The sequence below is a fragment of the Elephas maximus genome, chromosome 3, assembly GCF_024166365.1.
Source record: "Elephas maximus indicus isolate mEleMax1 chromosome 3, mEleMax1 primary haplotype, whole genome shotgun sequence".
In the NCBI taxonomy this organism is placed as follows: domain Eukaryota; kingdom Metazoa; phylum Chordata; class Mammalia; order Proboscidea; family Elephantidae; genus Elephas; species Elephas maximus.
In genome coordinates, this window is record NC_064821.1 from 123,974,490 (window position 1) to 123,997,268 (window position 22,779).

The 22,779-nt window shown below is 39.2% G+C and overlaps 1 protein-coding gene across 2 annotated transcripts in view; it reads left to right on the forward strand.

Annotated features, from left to right (window-relative positions):
• ST6GALNAC3 (ST6 N-acetylgalactosaminide alpha-2,6-sialyltransferase 3) overlaps positions 1-22,779 on the forward strand; it is a 637,986-nt gene that overhangs the window by 262,845 nt on the left and 352,362 nt on the right. For both annotated transcript variants that reach the window (XM_049875626.1, XM_049875627.1), the window contains exon 2: positions 8,569-8,763. In XM_049875626.1, coding sequence (XP_049731583.1) covers positions 8,569-8,763 — 195 coding nt within the window. The remainder of the gene's footprint in view (positions 1-8,568; positions 8,764-22,779) is intronic.

A 22,779-nucleotide genomic window follows, 5' to 3' on the forward strand; every position in this document is an offset into this window, starting at 1 on the left:
GATCCCTCCTGATTACCCAATGACACTAGGGCCACCAGAATTGATTATTTTGCTCCACCTCTGTGTTGCAAGCACTTTGAAAATAATAACTGGATTTTAAGAGAGAAACTCATCTCTTTAAGAGTTAAAAGACACAAGGCAGACTCTTGCAGAAAGCAGATAAGTCCAATGAAGAATTTAAAGTAGTTCAGAATAAGACAAAGCACCTGGCCTGATTACTTCATTGTTCCTGCTTAGTTAGTACATCTCTCTTTGACAGAATGGCCAGGGCACAGGGAGAGAACCTGAGTGAGGGCAACAGGTGGACTAGAACGTATTTCTTCCTGTAAGTACCAGAATTCCATGAGAAAACAAATAACTTCAGGGGCATCTGCCCAGTTTCTGATGTTCTCATCATTAAATTGGCCCTTTGGATTTAACTTCTGTGTCCATCTGTCCAGCCACACTGAGAGACTTTACTTTCTAGGCCCTTCACTCTACACATTTAATATCAATCTTCAACTCTGTATCTTGTGTTTCTGAAGAACTTTGATTCCTTATTGCTATATGAAAGGACATATGCTGAAGTAATGTAATAAAGGTAAAGAGGCAAAATGTGATAAAACTGGTTTTATATAATTCTACAAAATAAAATAAACTCAGTGAATGTGGCCGTGATTGCTTTTATTTGATATTGTAGCAGTTCAAAAATTAATCAGGCCAGGGACACCTAAATCTGCTCCTCAAATAAAATAAGAAAAATGTGCAGGCATATTAAAAACTCATTGAAGTTTTTCATTATGGCTTAAAAATAGGCACTAGAAAGTTCAGTGTGGCCTCTTATGTTCTCTGACAAACTCATGTTGCTTATGTTAGCTTGAACTTCTATATAGTTTTTGAGTTTTATAGTTTTTTTTTTTTGGAAGTCGCCTTTGAGGAAAAAAAAAAATCCCCAAGGAAATTTGGGTGACCTGTAATTTTTCTCCAGTACTAGCTTTTTGCACAGAATTATTTAAGACAATGGTACCCATGAGAACCCTATTGCCTTGGTTTTTGTTTGTTGGATTTATAATTCTTGTCGGAATCGACTCAACGGCAGTGGACTGTAGCCATATCCCACACTGGTCTCTGTGATATGTGCTCCAAATTCTTTAGTTTGCCATTCTGAAGGTGTTCTAACACTTTTAAACTGTGGCTTTGCTTGATTTTTTTTTTTTTTTTTTTTACAAAACCATCAACGTTTTACTGAATGTTTAGCTGAATCTTCATTGAATAAAAGGATCATGGGATTGTGGAACTGACAAAAGAGGACATGCCTATTCCATCTTGCTGGTTCCTATAAATGTCCACAATAAGATTCAACATCATTGACTGACAAAGGAAGCCTGACATTCTCTAGTGGAAATGGAAGTATAATTGCTTTATCTTCCCTGAGTGCTAACCCATGATTTTTTGTGGTTGTCTTATTAATACTGGAAATAAACCCAGGTTTAGGCAAATGGAATTAAATTGTTCACACAGATTACTGATTTTGAAGTAAATTCAATTACCATGCCTCAGGTCAGCCTTTTAATTTTCCACATGATTTAGGTATTGTTTATTGACCAACTGCTTTGTAAAGTTTATTTAAGGCTGGTACAGGTTTTTAAATTTTCTGAACCAGTTTTGTTAAGAGCTTTCTCATTGGTATGAGTAATGATTAACAACCTTGTAAATTCATCAACTATGGTGGGCAGTGGTGGTTCAGTGGTAGAATCCCCTCCTCTATGCTGGAGACCCAGCTTCGAGTTCCTGCCAAGGCACCTCAACACAGCAACCACCTGTCTGTCAGTGGAGCCTGTGTGTTGCTATGAAGCTGGACCTGTTCCAGTGACACTTCCAGACTAACATGGACTAAGAAGAAAGGCCTGCTGATCTATTTCTGAAAATCAGGCAGTGAAAAGCCTATGGATCACAATAGTCTGATCCACAACTGATCATGAGGTTGGCATAGGACCAGGCAGTGTTTAGTTCTGTTGTGCATGGGGTTGCCCTGAGTTGGGAGCTAACTCAATAGCAGCTAACAACAACAATGTATACACTAAAGCACAGGCTCTGTAGGCATTATATCTGAGTTCAGAACCTGCCTTTACCACTTACTGTGTGACCTTGAGTGAGCCACTTAACCTCTTTACACCTCTTATCTCTTTGGACAATGAGGATTACATAAATGTTATTCCAACTGATAACACACTCGAAGTATTATCTTCTGTTAAGATTATGATTATTACTCATGCGTATACACTCCACCAACAGTTTTTTTCCAGGATCCCTACTAGGAGAAGAAAAGCCAATCTCCAAAAGTAACAATTGAGAGTTTTTCATAATGGTAATTAAATGTCAATGCATCCTACCTGACAAGGTGGTCCACTGTTGCTGTTGTCATTGTCTTTCCCAAAAGGATCTTACGTACCTCCCATCCATTGGCCACACCACCTCCGAGCTGAGTTTGTAAAATCAAATCTGGTTCTGTCTAGCCACATGTAGACTCCTTCTTTGAATTCTATACTCTAAGTTCAGACTCCTTGACATGATACGCAAGATCTTCCATGGCTGGATCCCTTCCCGCTTCTTCAGCTCCGCTCTCTCTGTCTACTTCAAAGCCTACTCTCAAAATCCGTTTCTTTTACCTTCACACGTCTTCTTCATCAGCTTCCTGGATTCTGACATGGCTGCTCATTCTCCCATGTTGACCTTGTTTGACATTCATTACTCTGCTTAACATCATCTATGAATCTATCACCAGCTATGCCTCCTAAGGCTGCCACCCAGGACTTCCCACCCATTTATTACCCTCTTTTCCTTACTCGTCCCCCCAAATGTGAGTGAAATTTCCCCAGAGTTCACTTTAGTTTAATAAGTAGAATCCAAACAGACTGTTGGTTCAATAGATAAAACAAATGAAGGTTTTAGTTATATACTCTGAGCTTTGTTAATTCATCTTTGTACAAATGGGAAAAACCTTTATTTTATTCAGGGAGAACCATATTTGGAACTTGGCCAATGGCACAAGGTAGAATTATATTGATAACACAAATATTTATATGGGAGAAAAATCAGAATTTGATAAGATCCCAAATAAGCAATGGTAGGAACTCATTCATATGCAAGATAATTGAGCACTGATGTAAACAATACAATTGACACTGTATTTCATATTTATTATTGGATAAACAACACCATATGGACAAAAGTATGCACCATTTTACCTTGGTAAGCAACTACTTCAATTATCAAATATTATTTAAATAGAAAAATACATCTTTATACTATGGGTTATCATTTATGAAAGAAAACAAATCTAGCAACTAAGTGGTTAAAGACTAATTCAATTGTAGAAAGAATAAAAGCATACAAAAATTAATATAGTTTGCAGATTTGGTAGCTCCAAATCTCTGCAATTGTGTTCTTTTCCCATATCATGAATTCTCAGTAGATTTTGTTTTGAAATACATCATACCTCTGCTATAAAGTCTAATAAATGATTTTCCAACTCTAAAGATCGAGCAAGTGCAATGCCACATTTTTTATGCATATTTTTGCAGCACAGAGGGGATTAGATTCTAAATGTCTCAGCTGTTAAAGACCCCTTCAGACTTGCCCAAAATGAAGAACAAAAAAGGAAAAAGCTTTCCCCAAAGCAATTCATCAGATCTATTTAGGCTCAGTGCCATTCTCTCCAGGCATGTGTGGATAAGTCGTACAGAATAGTTCAAGAGTTTGCAGCTGCTTGGGATATCTGAGGAAAAGGTATCTCCTTGACTCTCCACCAAGGATCTGACAATTAGTAATTATAATAATAATATCTTCTGTTTCTTGAGTGCTCACTGTGTGCCTGTTTCATTTAATGTTGACTTTTATTAAGTAAATGAGTTTTTACTAAAGTTATGTCTGTTTTCTTTAACCTAATTGTTGATTGTTGAATCCAGGGCTTTCAACCAATTAATTTCTGGTTTGAACCTCTGCTGAGAATTTGCATTTCCACCCCAGATATACTGAACCAGAATCTGCAGTATAACAAGAACCTCAAGTGACTCTTATGTATAATAAATTTTGAGAACCACTGTTCTACTAGTAGTCCTCAGAATTAGTCACAAGCCAGCAGTATTAGCATTGCCTGGCATAGTGGTTAAGTGCTATGGCTGCTAACCAAAGGATTGGCTGTTCAAATCTGCCAGGCGCTCCTTGGAAACTCTGTGGCGCAGTTCTACTCTGTCCTAAGGGGTCGCTATGAGTCGGAATTGACTCGATGGCACTGGGTTTTGGGGGCTTGTTAGAAATGCAAATTCTCACCTGGAGTTCCAACCCAAACTGATTTGAAGCCCTGGCTGAATCTAACAAATGAGGGAAAAACAAGTATCCTTTTGATGCTCTGAGTATTCCGATAAAGGCAGCAGCGATCACTTTCATAAACAAATTGTTAGACATAAAATATGTGTAAACAGGAAGAGTCCTCTAATTTCCTGATTGTTGATGGCCTCAAAACACCAGAACAAGCCACTGATGGAACACATTTATTGATGGAGTAAGTTAGACAACTGGAAACAAGGTTTGGTGGTACGTTAAATCACAATTTCAAATAAAATTAAGTGATTGATACATTTTCACTTGAGTAGAAAGTGAAGGATCATTTAAAATTATAAAATACAGAACTTTTATGCATTTATCCTTTCATTACTTTAATGTAAGGTAGATGAGGCAGATACCATATTTTTACACAAATAACGGGTGCCTTCAAAAATTTTTTTTCTACATTTGTTTGCCAACTGCTCCCTCCCCCCACAAAGTATTTTACTGTGCACCACTATGCCAATTTTTTTTTTTACCTGTTTCTGTACAAAAAAATTGGCATAGTGTGCTTATGAAAATACCTCGAGGGAGGAGGGCATAGCTGGCAAACAAATGCAGAATGTGCACAATATTTGTGTGAAATATGGTCATTCTGTCTGGCTTCATTTATGTGGCTTATTATTTGCTTATGACTTGAACTCTGTTTATTTCCCTATCATTTCTTGCCACATACCCTTCTTACCAAATGACTTATAGGTTTCTGACCAAATTATGCCCTTACAAATTTTTCTTTCTTAGCATGTGCTGATCCTTCTGTCTAGAATGTACTTCCCATATTCTCTTGGCTAACTCCTCATTCTTCAGGACTCCATATGGAGGCATTCCTAAATTGTCTTTACCCCACAGCCCCATCCCATTTCTGGGCTCCTAGAGTGCCCTATACATATGTTCTTTACCTTTTTTTACCCCATGGTATTATACTTTTCTATTTACTTGTCAGTTTGCACTAAGTTGTGAGCTCTTTGGAAGCATGGCCATGTCTCTTAAGGTTTTATTTCTGTTTTTCAGCACCTGGTGAAGTAATACATACAGAGTACAGACTCAGTGATTGAGTATGACTAGATGGAATGAATCCATTCATGAATATCATGTATTATCAGTCCTTTGTTTTCTTCTCCACCTCATATATCCCAACCACACACACACACACACACACACACACACACCTCTTCCCACTGCATTAAGGTGTCTGTAGACTTGTAACTGCCTCTTCTGTGGTTTTAGTTATAGTTGTTGAGTTTCAAGGTCATGGTCTGGCAGAAGTGACTCCTAGAAGAATGCACATTCATGTTGGGTTCTATTTTTTCCTTGACCCCTGGAGTATAGAACGTGTGCAGGTTATACCACTTCTTGTGAAATTTCATAGTGATCTTTTATCAGCACTATAAAAACATTTTCATCCTGAAAAGAATGTGGAAACAAGAAGAAACGGAATCAGGGCCAGGTAACGCACCAGAAATTAGTCTGGAAGCCTGAGCCATGAAGGGAATTCCTCTGCCCACCGCATTATATAATTTCAGGCAGAGCACAGAGAGGTCTGAGTCTGGTGTGTCCTCACCATTTGCCCCTCTCACCCTGTCTGTGCTCATTACTTGGTTCCCTTTGATAGAACATGGGAGACAGACACGAATTAACAGGGAGCAGGCTTTTACAACTATGCATTCTATTTTTAAGTTTCCCTAAAAATGGTTAATTTATTTTCCTCTCAGGTATGCATTATGTATGTGTTGCTAATTGTGATCAGGATTCAGAAAACCCTTTATGCCTTTTTCCCAAACCCCCAGACATACAATGTAGAGCCATGCTGGGCTCTGGAACAAAGACACAACTCCCATCTGGGTCTCCTTCAAAGCAAATTGCTGTTTTGCAACAAGCTATTTTTTTATTGGATAGCTATAAAAAAAAAAAAAAGTTCTCACCTGTTTACTTAATGGGTGATTGGCCTCTTTGCTTTTATTTAGCCATCCATTCTGGTCTATGTCCCTCTCAACTTGTAAGATCCATCACTTCATTTAAGCTGTTAACTTGACTCATTGCAATGTTGTGGGACATAATGATTCCACAGAGGAGCAAATTAAAATGGTTTTTCATGATTAGGAGGTTAAATGAGGTAAGGCTATGGTAGTTAGTGGTGAGATAAGGGGTTTTGAGGAGGCAGAGCTCAAGGGACTTTCAGGTGACTTGAAAATTAGGCTGGCTAGAGAGACGGATGGCCCTTGTACAAATTATGGGAGCTGAGCAAGAGCTAAGACTTCCTTTGGGTGTCTCAGACTTCTAGGATCTTGTTCTGCTGCCCATTCAGAGGCCAAGACCCTAGGTTCAGGGAGGATACACATGCTGGCTTTGGGTGTCTTATCTTCCCAGGGAAGTTCTGTGAAGAGCAAAGAGAAGCACCTTCAGTCAGGGAGTGGAATGCCGCAAAAAAAAAAAAAAAAAAATGAAGTTCAGTCATTACTAGAAAGTTATTTGACTTTTCTTAAGTTTGAAGATAAATCAGAGCCAATCCCAAGTTCACGAATGAATATTTCATTGAGTCTTCACCCCGGACTTTATGGCAGAATTGTTTCTGAGGTCTGCCTTAGCTCTGCTCTCTTTCTTCTTGTGCTAGACTTGACCTTCTATCCGATCCCTTAACGGCTTCACCTAGATAACCCACCTGCCCCCGGTATTAATACCCGAAAAGCCAACTTTACCTTCCTATTCTTAAGTCAATCCCTGCTTTGAACACCCTGGGTCCTCCTGATATGACCAGCTTATCGCAGTCACCTAGACTCAAAATCTCAGGCACTCCTGGATTTTATCTCGGCCACTTCTATCCAATGAATAGCCGAGTTCACTTCCTTCCACCTAAATTGAGTTTCTCATGTCTTTTTCCACCTTTTCATTCCCTTGCCATTGCTCTAGTTTCTATCCCTGCTACCTCTGTCCTAGCCAATTTTAATAGCCTCCTAACTAGTCCCTGCCTGCCTTTAGTCTTTCCCGGCTCCAAAACATCGTGAACACTGATGTTGGCTTATAAGTTATATTACCTTAAAAAACATAAAGTAAACAAATCAGCAAACGAGATTTCTTTGACTTTCCATCAGCAAACAAATGTAGTTTAGGTTTCTCGGCTTGGCTTCCAAGGCTCTCCACAATCAAGTTATTATTTTTGTTTTTAGTTTTTTCTCCTCTGCACTCTAGTAAAACAAACTGCTCCGTGACTATGAATAACCGCGTTTTCTTGCATCCTTGCTCACTTCCTTCTACCTAGAAAGCTCTGCCCAGCCGTCTCTACTGACTAAAAGTCATGCGTTTTATCGAGTTCAATCTCAAATACTTCTCTGCTTCCCTTACTCCAACCACATGTAGGTGTTCCTTCTTTTATTCCATGACAGCACATTTTAGGGGGAAGTTGTTACCCTTCTTGATACAAATATTTTCCTCCTCTTATTGTAACCTTTTTGAGTCTTACTTTGGTGTGTCCTATAGTACTGGCAAAATTTCTTGCCAGAGGGTGTTAGATAATGAAATAGAAGATTAGCTAATAATGAGACCATGTCTACAAGGATGTGAAAAATTCATTTGCATTCATTCATTCACAAGTTCAGCAAGTGTTTATTGGATGCCTACAATATGTAAGGCACTGTTTTGAGGACCTGGGATACAGAGAGCAACATGACACAGCCTGTCACAGTTCTCCTGGAACTCACAGTTACATGGAGACAAAGTTACACTGACATTTATACAGTGAAAAAAGTATGACAGTAGAAGTGCCTTCAAGGTGCCTTTAAGGTATAGGAGTGGAGGGACTTCTTACCTTTATCAGGGTGGGTGAAGGGATGGTAGTGGGGAAGGGTTGAGCATGTAGGAAGGGCTTCCTGAAGTTGGCAATGTCTGATTTGGGTTTTGAAAACTTATTTCAGTTCCTTAGGAGTTTTCAAGGAAGGTAAGAAAGGGTGGGGATAGAATAGAGTGATAATCCAGGAAAGCTGCTCTACTTGCCCTCAGTGGCCCAGGACACTGAGGCAACTAGGTCACCAAATGAACATTGTCTGTAAGTGAAATATCCTGAATAACAGATGACACTGGGTTTGGGGTTTTTTTTTTTGTTTTTGTTTTTTGATCCTTTTGAAAGAAAAAGAGAGGGGAATAAAGAAACCCCCCTCTGTGACTGCTTTTAGTTGAAAGTCATTCATTTTTCTTTTGAATGTTTTGTAGAGAAAGTCTGTGATTGCGGTGAGCTTCATAGCAGCATTCCTCTTCCTGCTGGTTGTGCGCCTTGTAAATGAAGTGAATTTCCCATTGTTGCTAAAGTGCTTTGGACAACCTGGTGCAAAATGGATACCGTTCTCCTACACATACAGGCGGCCCCTTCGGACTCACTATGGATACCTAAATGTGAGGACGCAAGAGGTAAGACCTCAGAGGGTTACCTAGGATTAGGAGGGTATCCACGGTAATGGTTTTTCTTTAGGAGCAAGATGGCATCCAACTTACTGAATTCACCCTCTCTGCCCCAGTGAGCTTCTTTGGGTCCCTGAAAACATCCTCTGTTTTCTCATTCATAGATATTAACTGACACATGTCTAAATCTGCAACCCCCTACATCAAATCTTCTGACTCACTCGGTTCATGTGGAGTTGAGGAAGCAATTACCTGTTTTCCTGGTGGTTTGTAGCATAACATACCTATCTTTCCATTTAGAAACTCTGTTCAGCAGTTACCAGCTGGAGAACTGGCTGGCTTTATTTCCTAGAGGTCAACTGGTTGGGGACAGCTCTTTATAGAAATTCAGAAAAGCATTTAAGCTCTTTAAAACTCTGTAATCCTTAGACCTGGAGCTAGAAAAGGCCAAGCTGATTTTTAAAATTCGGAGTGGCTGCAGAGATAATGGGATTTAAAGAGTTTCCAAATTTAAAGGGGTTAAAATCATTTAAATCCTGTAATCGCTGAACCTTGAAATCTTTGTAGCCAGTTGGTAGCATGGTAGAGGATGGGGGCATATTGACAACTATAAAGTGCACACTATGCTAGTGCTTTTGCAAGCAAGTGCTTGCCTCATGAAGTAAAATAGAAATAATGAACCTCACAAAGTATGGGAAATGTGTAGATGTGGTTGATAAAATTGGGCGCGCTGTTTGTTTCTGTGGCGTGAGATGAATGTGAAGTTAATATTCATACATGCAAAGTCCAAGATTGCTTGAAGTTGGTGACAGAAGTGTAGTTCATCAGTGTGGCTGCATTACTGGTAGAGTTTTGAATGAGGCCACATCGAAAGGTCATTTATGGAAAGATACCAGAGAGAAGAGTCACACACAGAATTCTACAGCCTTGAGAGTTATTCTTAGCATCCAGGGAAGGATGTTCAAAGCTGGCTTGGTCTGACCCTTTTGTAGACAGTATCATACCTGAGTCATCACTTCTCGTTAATGTGATTTTTTGAAAATTGTTTCTGTAGCTTCAGGATTTACAGGCTTTTTATTAGACCTTAGTAGCTGAAAAAAATAAATAAATAAAGGTGCCATTAATAACATATAAATTCTAAGGAAACTTGTTTGATATTTATTCTTTAACTGGTTTTAAATTAATTTTTAAGAAGTGTCTGTTGCATAAATTTGTTGAGTATCCTAATAAATTGATTATATGAAAAATATATCTCTTAGAGAATAGTTTGTCTCACACTCATCTTTTGTTCCTTTTTTTTCTCCTTGTCATTTAATATTCTATAACTCTACTGGATCATGTTAATCATTTTACAGGTGCCTGTCACAGGTTGAAAATGAAACAATGTAACTAAAGTATCTCACAAATTACTCTCACGAGGGAAATCCTACTAAATATCAAAGACCTTTTAAATTTTTTTAATGGTGAGTGAATTGGATTTTGGGGCCCTAATGGCACAATGGTTAAGCGCTCTGCTGCTAACTGAAAGGTTGACAATTTGAATCCACCCAGTAGCTCAGTGGGGGGAAAAAAACCTGGTGATCTGCTTCTGTAAAGACTAAAGCCTAGAAAACCCTATAGGGCAGTTCTGCTCTGTCACATGGGGTTGCCATGAGTTGAAAATCAACCTGACAGCACCTAACATCAAGAAGGAAAAAAGTAACCTAGGGATGCAGTTATTTAACTATTCATTTTAACCAGGCTGCCTTTGAAATGCTTTGGGTATAGTTTTTAACACAATGTCCTCACCAAAGGGTTTTGATCATTATTTTCTCCTGCAAAGATGATTTCTTGAGAGGAAGTATGCTCACTGAAAAGAGTTTAGGCTTTGAGGAACACAGATCTGATCTGAGTCCCAGATCTGACATGTACTAGTTGTATATTTGCTGTTCAGCAAATTTCTCAATCTCTTTCTAGTCTCAGTTTCCTTATTGCAAAATAGGGATAGTAATATCATCTGAGAAAAGTTATTAAGAGGAATAAGCAGGATAAAAAGCGTGAGGTTCTCAGACTCATATCAATGCTCTATGAATGAATTTCTTTTGCTTCGCCTGTATTTAGCAGATACAACTTGTAGTGCTCAGTATGAATAACACCACAAAACCAAAGTCCAGTATGCCAGAGTTTACATTTCAATATTAAAGATTCTGGACTTGGGGCAGTAAACATGTGAAAAAGTTCTTAGCCTCATCAATAACCAGGGTTTTGTAAATTAAAACCATAATGAAGGAAACACACACACACACACACACACACAGAGTGAGGTATGACTACACATAAAACACCATATTGGCAAAAAATTAAGAATTCTGACAGTATTGGTGAGGATGTAGAACAATAACAACAAGAAACAGATGCTGTCCAGTTGATGTTGACTCATGGCTACCCCATATGTGTCAGAGTAAAACTGTGCTCCACATGGCTTTCAGTGGCTGGTTTTTGGGAAGTAGACTGCCAGGCCTTTCTTCCAAGACACCTCTGGGTGGATTTGAACTGCCAACCTTTTGGTTTGCAGCGGAGTGAATTAACCATTTGCAACAGAGGCAATAAATTAAGAATTCTGACAACATCAAGTGTTGGTAAGGATATGGAACAACAGAGCTCTTACACACTATGGTAGGAGTATAAATTGGAACAACTATTTTGGAATGCAACTTTGCATTACCAAGTAAAGTTGAAGCTCTGTGTACCCTATGCCCCAACATTTCCAATTAATCCATACATACTCTAGGGTTGCTTGTGTACGCGTGCATGGGGAGGCATGCAGAGAAGCGTCGTTTGTAACAGCCAGAACCTAAGAACAACCCAAATGTCTATCATCAGTAGAATGAATTAAAAATTGGGTTATATTCATACATTGGAATACTATACAGTGATGAAAATGAGGAAACTATAGCTGTGACATGTGACAGCATGAATAAATCTTATATAAACATAATTTTGAGCAAAAGATATAAGAATAAAATAATTCACACAGTGAGATTCCGTTTATAGATCACAGGAATAGAGAAAACAAAATGCTATTGCTAGAGGTATACCTGTTGTTGCGTGCTGTCCAGTCAGTTCTGACTCATAGCAACCCTGTATGACAGTGGAATTGCCCCATAGGGTTTTCTGGGCTGTAATCTTTAAGGAAGCAGATCCCTAGGTGTTTTCTTCTACAGACCTGCTGGTGGGTTTGAACCACTGACCTTTCAGTTAGCAGCTGAGTGCTTTAACCATTGCACCACCAGAGCTCTTTAGAGACACATAAAGCATTAAAAAAAAAAAAAAAGGAAACTATTATCATGTAAGTTAAAATACCAGTTACCTCTGAGAGAAGTGTGAGGTTTGTGATTGGGAAGGGTTTCTGGGATATCAGCAACATGCTGTCTTTTGATCCACTTAGAGGTTACCTGGATGTTTATATTGTAATTATTTATTATATATACATTGATGTTTTATGCATTTTTCTGTGTGTCTATTTCATAATAAAACATTAAAAATATATTCTGAACCCACGAAGTATATTTAATGAGCACTTATTGTGTTCTAGGAATTACATGAAGCATTTTACCTAATTCAACAATAAGAAATAACTAACAAGATTAGTGGTTACCAGGGCCATGAGAGAGGGGAATGGAGGAGCCATTGTTTGAGAAGCAGCGAGTTTCTGTTTATGGCGATGGGAAATTTGGCATCTATTAAGGGTAATGGTTGTGCAGCATGACGAATGTAATTGATATCACTAAGCTGTACACCTGAAAAAGGTTGATTTGGCAAATATTGTGTTTTATATGTATTTACAAAAATAAAAATGCATTTGAAAAACAAATAAGGTAACAAGATGCAATTGGATAGTCAGCTATCTAAAATAAACTAGAAATATTTGAAATAGGCAATCTCATTTTATATTAAGACTATCAGATATACAGGCAACTTCTTTTTCTGATTCTGGTCTATGCATGATAGAGAGGCCTCAGACTATATCACGAGTGCAGGGGCAGAGCACTGGAAGTTGAACAACAACATAGGAAAACTCAAGGAGAATAGAAGATTTCTTCCCAAACTCAAACAGCTCTAGGCTAGAAGGAAAGAAAATTTGATGAGTCTTTAGCTCCCCCATCATTTATTTTATTCTTTCTTCTGACAATCCCGCTGTATCCCCATGTCTGCACTTCACTCTTACTCTCAAATGGCTGCTCATTGGTCCTTACCAAATAGTCTACTTACGGCACAATCCTTCCCAAAGATGGCTGCATTAAATAAGAGACTCAGGATGAAAAAGTCTTCAGAATAAAAAAGCCTGTAAGGTCAAAGTAATACAGCAAAACAATAGGTGGTGGATTTGATGTTCTGAGAAGATAGCTAAAGAAAGAAAAAAAGATCCAGTTGCCTTAGAGTCAATTCCACCTCATGGTGACCCCTTGTGTGTTAGAGTAGAACTGTGCTTCATACGGTTTTCAATGGCTAACTTTGCAGAAGTAGATCTCCAGGCTTTTCTTCTAAGGTGCCTCTGGGTGGACTGGAACCAACCTAATCATTAGCAGCTGAGTGCGTTAACCATTTGCACCACTCATAAACTTGCTGTCAAGTTGATTCCAACTTATAACGACTCTGTAGGATAGAGTAGAACTGCCCCATAGGGTGTTCAAGGCTGTAATCTTTACAGGAGCAGATCACTAGGTCTTTTCTACCATGGAGCGGCTGGTGGGTTCAAACCGCTGACCTTTCGGTTAGCAGCCAACCACTTAACCACTGCACTACCTGGGCTCCTTTGCACCACCCACAGTGACCCTCAAACCATGTTTCAAGTGTAGGTGCACTCCTACATCTCTAGTCACTCTATTCTAACCCTGAGAAGGGTAAAAAGCCATGGCTGATCTGAGTCAAGTGGTCACCAAGCTGACCTGTGTATCTCAAGATCTTGGTCCTTGACGTTTTCTCAGAAGTTTCTTTCTCCTAAAATACATGTGCTTTCTAGAAACCGCTAGACTTCCTAGAATTTTTTTTTTTTTTTTTTTAACACATAACATGTCAGCAATGATTTCTAGACTGAGAGAATTTGCAAACACGATCATGGTTGATGATGGTTTTATTGCACGATGTTCCAGCTGGGCCAGACATTGCTGCAACTAGGCATAGATTTCAAGAGCTGGAATGTGTACAAGACAGAATGACTCCCCACTACCATCTACAACCAAGAAAAAAAAAAACAAACACTTTACCGTCGAGTCAGTTCCAACTCCTGATGGCCCTATAGCCTATAGGGCAGAGTAGAACTGCCTCATAGGGTTTCTGAGGAGTGACTGGTGGATTCGAACTGCTGACCTTTTCGGTTAGCAGCCAAGCTCTTAATCATTGCGCCACCAGGGCTCCACCTACAAGGAGGGAGGGCATTAGGTTGAAGATTTAGTGGACACTGTAGAGAATTGACTTTCTAGGAGCAAAATCTGATACTCTGGTTATCTTTAAAAATGAGATGATTTCTGGTCTCTTTGGATTGGCACAAGTGAACTGTAGGCAGCCTCATGAATCTGTGACGGTCTGTCTCAAGACCTCACATATAGTAAATTATACCGAGTTCAAGTTCTGCTTCATTTTATCAATTTATCTAGTTTTTGAATAATCTGTTTCCAGAGGAAGTACAAAAAGTGAAAGTGCAAACAACATAAGACAGTTAAATATGTGGGCTTGCTTATATTTCAGATTATTTGTGTATTATTTTTTCCTGGTCCAGACCCATAAACAAGGGTGTGTTGTGAATAGTCCTATGAGGACTATTCTAGAAGAGTTAATTAAAAGAATTGCAACACCACCCTCACTAAAATAATGACAATGTAAATATGATGAACTTGATGTTTGGCTCCCATCCTTTATTCAGTCCCACCTTTACTTTCTCAACCAGTGCAGGCTAAAGGTCTTATCTTTGGGGAGGGCTGTGTTGGGGGAAGGCCAGGCAACCCCTGCCACTTCCTGTCTTGGGAAGCAGGAACACAAAATGAGTCCCAACTAACTGAGTACTGAAATCCTGAAAGTCTTGCTGGCCACAGAACTCAGAATTCTTCATCATCCTGGGTGATGCAACTTAACCCACTTGGCTACTAACCAAAAGGTTGGAGGTTCAAGGCCACCCAGAGGTACGTTGGAAGAAAGTCCTGGCGATCTTCTAAAAAACCAACCACTGAAAGCCCTATGTATCACACAGTTCTACTCTGGCACACATGGGGTCACCATGAGTCAGAACTGACTCGATGACAACTATACTGGTTTTGTTCTTCATTTATGTTTGAGCTGACAACAACTGTGAGGTAGCACCAAACGGAAGCCTGAACCAGAAGTGATTCAAATTTTGCAACAGGCCCTATACTTCCTCCTCCCAAGTCCACCCAATTACTAACCGACTGGCTACTAAGGGTTGCCCTATAAGTCAATAATACAACTTCCATTTTAACAGGACTGAATTTGGCTAACCCCACCTTTAGCATTAGGACAGATTTATGGTATTATCAACCTACTTCGGGCATGGTAAAAACCATATAATACCCATGTGTTTCCAAAAATCATGTTTTTAATTATATCTCTGTTTTGGCAGTCTCCTATGAATCTGCTTTCTCCTTAACACAAATTTTAGCATTTCGCTTTAAGCTAATTAATTATAATGGATTCCAAAAAAAACAAAAAACAAACTAAATCCACTGCCATCGAGTCGATTTTGACTGGCAGGCGTAAAACACTGAAGTAGCCTGGGCTTGGCTCAGAGTAATCATTGTTTCTCCCTGTTGAGACCATGCCAGACTTCTGAGGAAAGAGAAGAGAATGAAACTGGGGGCTAGATTCTGTTCACAGTGTTCAGACCACGGAATCAATCATCATGCTGTCTTTTTTGTTGGGTGACCTGGTGTGAAGACATTGCTCAGAGCAAGCAGCCAGCAAGTTACTTCTATCAGCTGCTAGATAAGACAATTGGCTTTGGTGATCAATAGGATGCCACAGTCAGATCTCCTTGGTGATCAGTGGGAGTGACAGATATCACCCTCAGATCTGATAAGAGAACCATAACATCCTGGAATGCTGAGGGTTTCTGGTGTTTGGGGGGAAGAGTACCCTTTCAGATGGTGCCTGAAGATGTGCTAAGTGTAGAAGCACAGGATTTCTAGAATGCAGCAGTAATCAAGTTGTAGGGCTGCATATGGGGTTGCTTAACAATTTAATGAGGCTGAAATATGCTTCTTTAAAAAATGAGAACATTTAAAGCTTCAAGGAGACTAAATAAGAGTACTTAGGATCAGTTGCTGTGACAGACAGGCCGCACTAGCCTAATTAAAGATGTGCATAACATATTGATGTTGCAATAGAATTTCCTGAATTGTGGTTAGAGCAACAATTAAGGAACAGAGCTGACTTTCTCAGCAATAAAAGCACACGCTTCATGCATTCAAATAAATGTACACATGTAACTAAAGCTGATATGAATAGATTTTTTATATTCAGGAATAAGGGCTTTGGGTTTTATGTAAAAATATTGAGAGTAATTATATGCGAATACAGGTCCTAAAAGTCTAAAACTAATCAATTTAATTGTTAATTAAAGCCCGAATATTCACATATGTGTAACCCTAAAGAAAAAGAAATTCCAGCTCTTAAATTATTATAAAGGATCAACTAAATTAACATATAATAAAGGTTACTTATTTGACATGTGCATATTAGATTTGTTATTTCCAGCTATGATAATTGAGTGTTTTTTCCGAGTATGAGGATATATATCTGTTGACTGGAGAAGCAACATCCAATCAATGGCCATATCTTGTGATCTCATGTCTATGATTGACTGCCAAATGCGAGGGACAGCCATGCCTGTGTTGGGATCATTCTGGGAAGCTTTTATGGGAGAGGTGAGACATATGCTTAAGAAAAGGATTTGGATGCAATAGAGGAAGAAAAGAAAGTGAAATTGGGGAAAAAAGCAATAGGAAATTTCAGAGTAGACATTGTCCATTTTTCTTCAGCTCTTATGGCTCCCAGTTGGCCAAGGGCTTTATAACAAAAGTCTCAGCAAAGTCCTAATGTCTGTTCAGGGAATGAATACAGCCTCATACTCTGTAGATCCATTTCTTAACCTCCCTTGGGATATGCTACCTTTAGTTCTAATTCCGGAAACCCTGGTGGCGTAGTGGTTAAGTGCTACGGCTGCTAACCAAAGGGTCAGCAGTTCAAATCTGCCAGGCGGTTTTGGTTAGGAGTTCTAATTCCTTGGCCCCTCTGTTGAGCTGGTTACCTAGTCCTGGAGTATCTTTGTACTGCTGCCCTGGAAACTACATAGAAGGCCAGTTCTATTAATTTTCCCCTGTGTTCTGTGTGCCCCACACATGGGCACAGCACTTCATACCCAAGAGGCCCCAAAGCACTGTCTCAGGCCTGCCTCCAATTCCAGATAAGGAAATCAGACAGATGTGTGGACAATAAATACACCAGACTGCTTGAATTGAACTTATTCTGTGGGGTATAGAAGATAGGAGAATATGAATTCATTGGGAAATTATGATCTCAGAATGTGAAGTGGATCCATGGAAAAGGAAAGACATCATATTAGCAAAACAATAATACATACATATGTGCAGTATGTGCGCCATTCATATTCATGAGCCAGTATATACATACATGCAGAGAATACATACATGCAGAAAATACATACATGCATACATACAATATATACATACACACCTGCTCATAGAACAATTTATACTTTCTTAAATATAAACATACATAGAATATATATTACATACTAAAATGATCGGTACATAAAATTAGTCAGTCAGATGTATATATTGGCTTTTGTGTTTGTCCACTCTCCGCCTCCCCTTTAGTATGGAAACAGGCCCTTCCCTTCTGACCACATAAGTGACAAGGTAATTTAGGTTGATGATTGGACAGTTAAGTGATTGGTCAAGAGGTGGGCATATGGCCCAAGATGAGCCAGTCTGAACCCTTCCCATCTTTTTTCCTGTCTAAAGCTGGTGGAAGGAGCCCTGGTGGCACAGTGGTTAAATACTCAGCTGCTAACCAAAAAGAGTGACAATTCGAATCTACCAGCTGCTCCAAGGGAGAAAGATGTGGCAGCCTGCTTCCATAAAGATTTACAGCCTTGGAAACCTCATGGGGCAGTTCTACGCTGTCCTATAGGGTTGCTATGAGTCAGAATTGACACAATGGCAAAGGGTTTTTTGGTAAAGATGATGGAAAGATCCTCTGTTCTTTGGTGGTAGATCTGCTGAGATGTGATTCCTTGAGTTTCTGTGATTGTGTTTCATGGAGATAATGAGACCAAAACACCAAGAGAAGCAGAAACAAATTACAGAGCTATAGCAAGAACCTAGAAAATAGGTCCTGAGCTTAGCCATCCTTGAAGCCAGCCCTGCTCCCCCACCACTACAACCATGTGGTTTGGTTATAGAAGCCAGTGAACCCCTCTTTCTCTCTTAAGCTAGTTTAAGTTGTGTTTTTGTCACTTGTAACACCAAAAGAGTTCTGGCTGATACATTGTAGTTACTTCCCAATAACAGTAAGCAAACATCTAGTAACTCATCTTCAAACAAGGTGACACCTGGAGGATGAGAGGAGCTATCTTTCCAAATCCATACTCTCAAACCTGCTGGGAGGCTGAACAGAAGTCACATCCATCATCTGTTCTTAGGTGTCCTAAGAAGAGATGTAAGCTGTGTACCTTTCTGCTTTGGGGCATATTGTTATAGTAACCCAGCACATCCTTCGGAGGGAGGAAAGTGAAGGTCACAATTTCCCGAGGTCATAAAATCAGAAAATGGCTGGACAAAAATGGCTTGCTGAATTTCTAGTCTTACTCAACTGAGAAATCATATAGTTTTATTATAATTATTCTGATGAGATTTTGCACTATTGCTGTGAGGCATCAGCAGTCAAAATAGATTGATTTTCACTTTAAGAATCACATCTGTTATTGATGAAAGATCCATTATTATCATAATTTTTAATGTAGCAGTTTGTTCCCCAGGAAGATATAAGGGAATTTCATCCATTATAGAACCTCAGGTAGAAGTGCCCATTTGCCAGCTGTTGTGTTAACACACTTGAAAGGGACCTATTAGAAATTCGAATATAAAATTACCTCATTTGTGACAAGCAAAGGAAAACAAAACAGTGAATTTACTAAAAAGAAAGCTGATTTGGTGGTTAAAAAAGTTGATAGAATTAGCTCCTGATGGTAGGAGTTTTTGTTCAGCATTTCTCCAATTCCAGGTAAGAGCCTGACAGAGCAACTAGCTCAAAAAGCATTCAACGCATGGCAGCTATTCTTGTGACTATTAGCTAATCAGCAAATATTTAATAAGTGCTTACTCCGTGCCAGACAATGTGCCAAGGATCAGCAATGAACCCCACCTCAAAGAAGCATTAAAATTGGGGTTTACCAGGGAATAAACTAAAATGGACTTGGTTACAATATCCTGAAACACTATGACCTATAGGGCATTGACATTTTAGCTTGTAAACTTAATAACCACTTTATATAATAGATGAGTTCCATTGCTTTTAAGAATAGTGGATGTTCAAGTAATTTCAGTTAAATAATTATGTTCAATATCTGAAAGATGATTTCTTACTAAGTAAACCAAAACCAAACCCGTTGCCTTCGAGTCAATTCTGACTCATAGTGAGCCTATAAGACAAAGTGCAACTGCCCCATTGGATTTCTAAGGCTATCTTTCTCTGGTGGAGCAGCTGGTAGTCGAACTGCTGACCTTTCGGTTAGCAGCTGAGCACTTAACCACTGCTGCCACCAGGGCTCCGGTGCAATGACTAAGCACTCAGCTGCTAAACAAAAGATCAGTGGTTCAAACCCACCAGTGGCTCCGTGGGAAAAAAGACCTGGTGATCTGCTCCTGTAAAGATTACGTCCTTGGAAACCCTCTGTCATGTAGGGTCACTGTGAGTTGGAATGGACAGCACACAGCAGCAACAATAACAGACGGCATCAAATTGTGATTCCTCAATTTTCAGAGTAGCCTAACAAATGTGTATATCTTCATTAAAGACTATATTATTTCAAAAGTAATTACTTTTTTCTTCTATCAGTTATAACCCTGCGAGGCTTAGGAAATGGTATATCTGGTTAATCTAATATTCTGGCTAATAGAAATTTTCCAAGTATTAAATAAATAGGTTATTGATTTAAAAGGAAATTAAGAGTTCTGGTCTGGCAATCCCCGTTGCCGTCGAGCCAGTTCCCACTCATAGCAAACCGACTATAGGGTCGCTGTGAGTTGGAATCAACTCGATGGCAATGGATTTGGTTTTTTGGTTTTGGTCTGGCAATGTGATAGTCTAAGACAGCCTGACAGCCTTCCTGCTACAAACATCAGAACATGCTAGATAAATTATATTATTTAACACCCAGCTGACCTGGTCAGAAAGAAATCTTCAGGCACCAGAAATCAAGAAGGAATGGAAAGAGAACTGATCATGAAAGCTAATTGTGTGGCTTCCTGGGGATTTAACAGTATCAGTAACTGAGAAGATTGGGCAGTATTGACTGTACTGGAGAGGGCAAGGCCTGGACTCAGGGAAGGCAGGAGCTGCGAATGAGAAACACATACACACACACACACACATAAAGCTGAGGCTGCCGAACCTCTACCGTAGAGAAGAATGGCCCATGGAACAGACAAACATACTTATTTTTATCTTTGGTCTTTGTGTAACCAAAATTATCCCTTAAAATTCTAGGTATTAGACCTGTATGTACCCTTGTGGTCTTATAGTTTAAATGTTACTACCCTGCATGTTCTAGGAACACTGTAAACTGAGAAATCAACCAAAAGTTGGTCCCCAGCCACTGATAACCTGGCTATCAAGGGACTGGAAATTCCTCTGAAGGGGTGTTCTGATAACTTAGCCACAAGGGATTCTTAAAGTGCACCATAAAAAATTATAAAATGCACAAGGAAACTATTATGATCCTTCCTGTTTTGCTACAAAAAATATTACTGTGTTTAATTGCAATGTGCTTCCCCATAACCTGTTGGTGGTGTCTCCTAATATACTGTATACTTACTGTATTATCTTTCTCAAACTCAAGAATTTTGAATTCTGAAATTCACGAAGTCCAAAGGATTTTGGGTAAGGAATTCTGAACGTATATCAGACACAGACCATAAAATAAGTGTATGCAAAATGAATAAAGAGTGAAAACATTTGAATCAAAAACATGGAAAGCAAGGTTCTAGCAAAGGGAAGATCAGATAGCTTTGAAAATAATAAAATATAATGCTTAGAAATAAAAAAATACATTTAAAAAAAAAACTTCAGCGATTAAATTAAATGGTAGTCACTGTGCTAAGTATTTCACACACTGTTATCTCTTCTAGTCCTTACAGAGTACGTACTGTTTACTGGTTTAACTAATTTTCCAAGGCCCCAAATCAGTGATTCTATACCAGTGACTTTAGCTATCCATCCCATGTGGGCAAAGGAAGAGCCAGGGATTGGCCTGGTCTGCAAATTCCATCTAATGTTTTCATGGAGTGTCTTAGGCTGGGTTCTCTAGAAAAGCAAAACCAGTAAAGCATATAAATATATACAGAGAGAGATTTATATCAAGGAAACGGCTCATGTAATTGTAGAGGCTGGAATGTCCCCAAGTCCGTGGATTAGGTTAGAGGCTTCTCTTGATTCATGTAGCAGCAGGAGCTGACAAACCCAAGATCTGAAGGTTGGAGAGCAGGGCTCCTGCTCTCAGGCTGTGAAGATTGATGAATCCCAAGGTCTGCAGTTAAGCTGGTAGCTCAAGTCCCAAGAGCAGGAGGTCAGATGGACAGGAGGCAGCCACAGGATTCAGATTGAGCAAAAAAGCCAGACCACCAAACCAAACCAAACCCAGTGCTGTCAAGTCAATTCTGACTAATAGCAACCCTATAGGACAGAGTAGAACTGCCCCGTAGAGTTTCCAAGGAGGGCCTGGCGAATTTGAACTGCCAACCCTTTGGTTAGCAGCCGTAGCACTTAACCACTACGCCACCAGGGTTTCCAAAAAAGCCAGAACGTCTGCTAATATTTGAATACAGGTCACACCTCCAAGGAAACTCCCCTTCAACTGATTGGTAACTCACAGCAGATTCAATCATGGGTCTGATAACATATAAACACTGAGAATCATGGCCCAGCCAAGTTGGCACACAATCTTAACCATCACTTGGAGGATTTGCCAAATAGTTAAGTTAGTAAGTTCATCAGATAAGATTTGTTGAATACATGCTGGACACTGTGTTAGGCTTGGTAATTGTAAAGAATAATACACTCTTTGCCTAAGAGTACATAATTGTTCATAATGGTAAATGGGTAATAAGATAGGATAGTATATGTAAAGTATTATTTTAACTGTTTAAATGTAGACAAAGACAGTTTGGAGATCAAAATGTTAGCAGTAGTGGTCTATGTATGGGTAGTGGATTTGAAGTGACTTTTTTCTTAAACTTGTTTTTAAATTTTTCTACAATGAGCATGTACTACATTTATTATTAGAAAAAATGCACTTTATTCTTAAGTAATGTCTATGTGTGAAACACTCCAGAACTCTTTCCATCATTAAAAAATGGAATTTAAAAAGTCTAGATGAAAATATTGTTTGCAGTACTTTTAAAAGTGAGTATTTTCCCACTCCTTCAGTGCGGGCTGCACATAGTTCCTTCCAGAGAGTACAATATGGGAAGGGGTAGAGAAGAGTAGCTTTACAATGGGGCAACCTGACCAACACTGCCTCAGCCAGTGACCAAGGTGAGCATCAACAGGGATAAGTCATTTTGATAGTTTGTGCCCTTGAAATGATGTGATGAGAATGACACTTTACCTTTGCGGTCTTCTTCCCTAAAATCTATAACCCAGGTCTAATCATGAGGAAATTATCAGACTGATTCCAGTTGAGGGACATTCTACAAAATACCTGCTCAGTATTCCTCAGAACTGTTGAGGTCA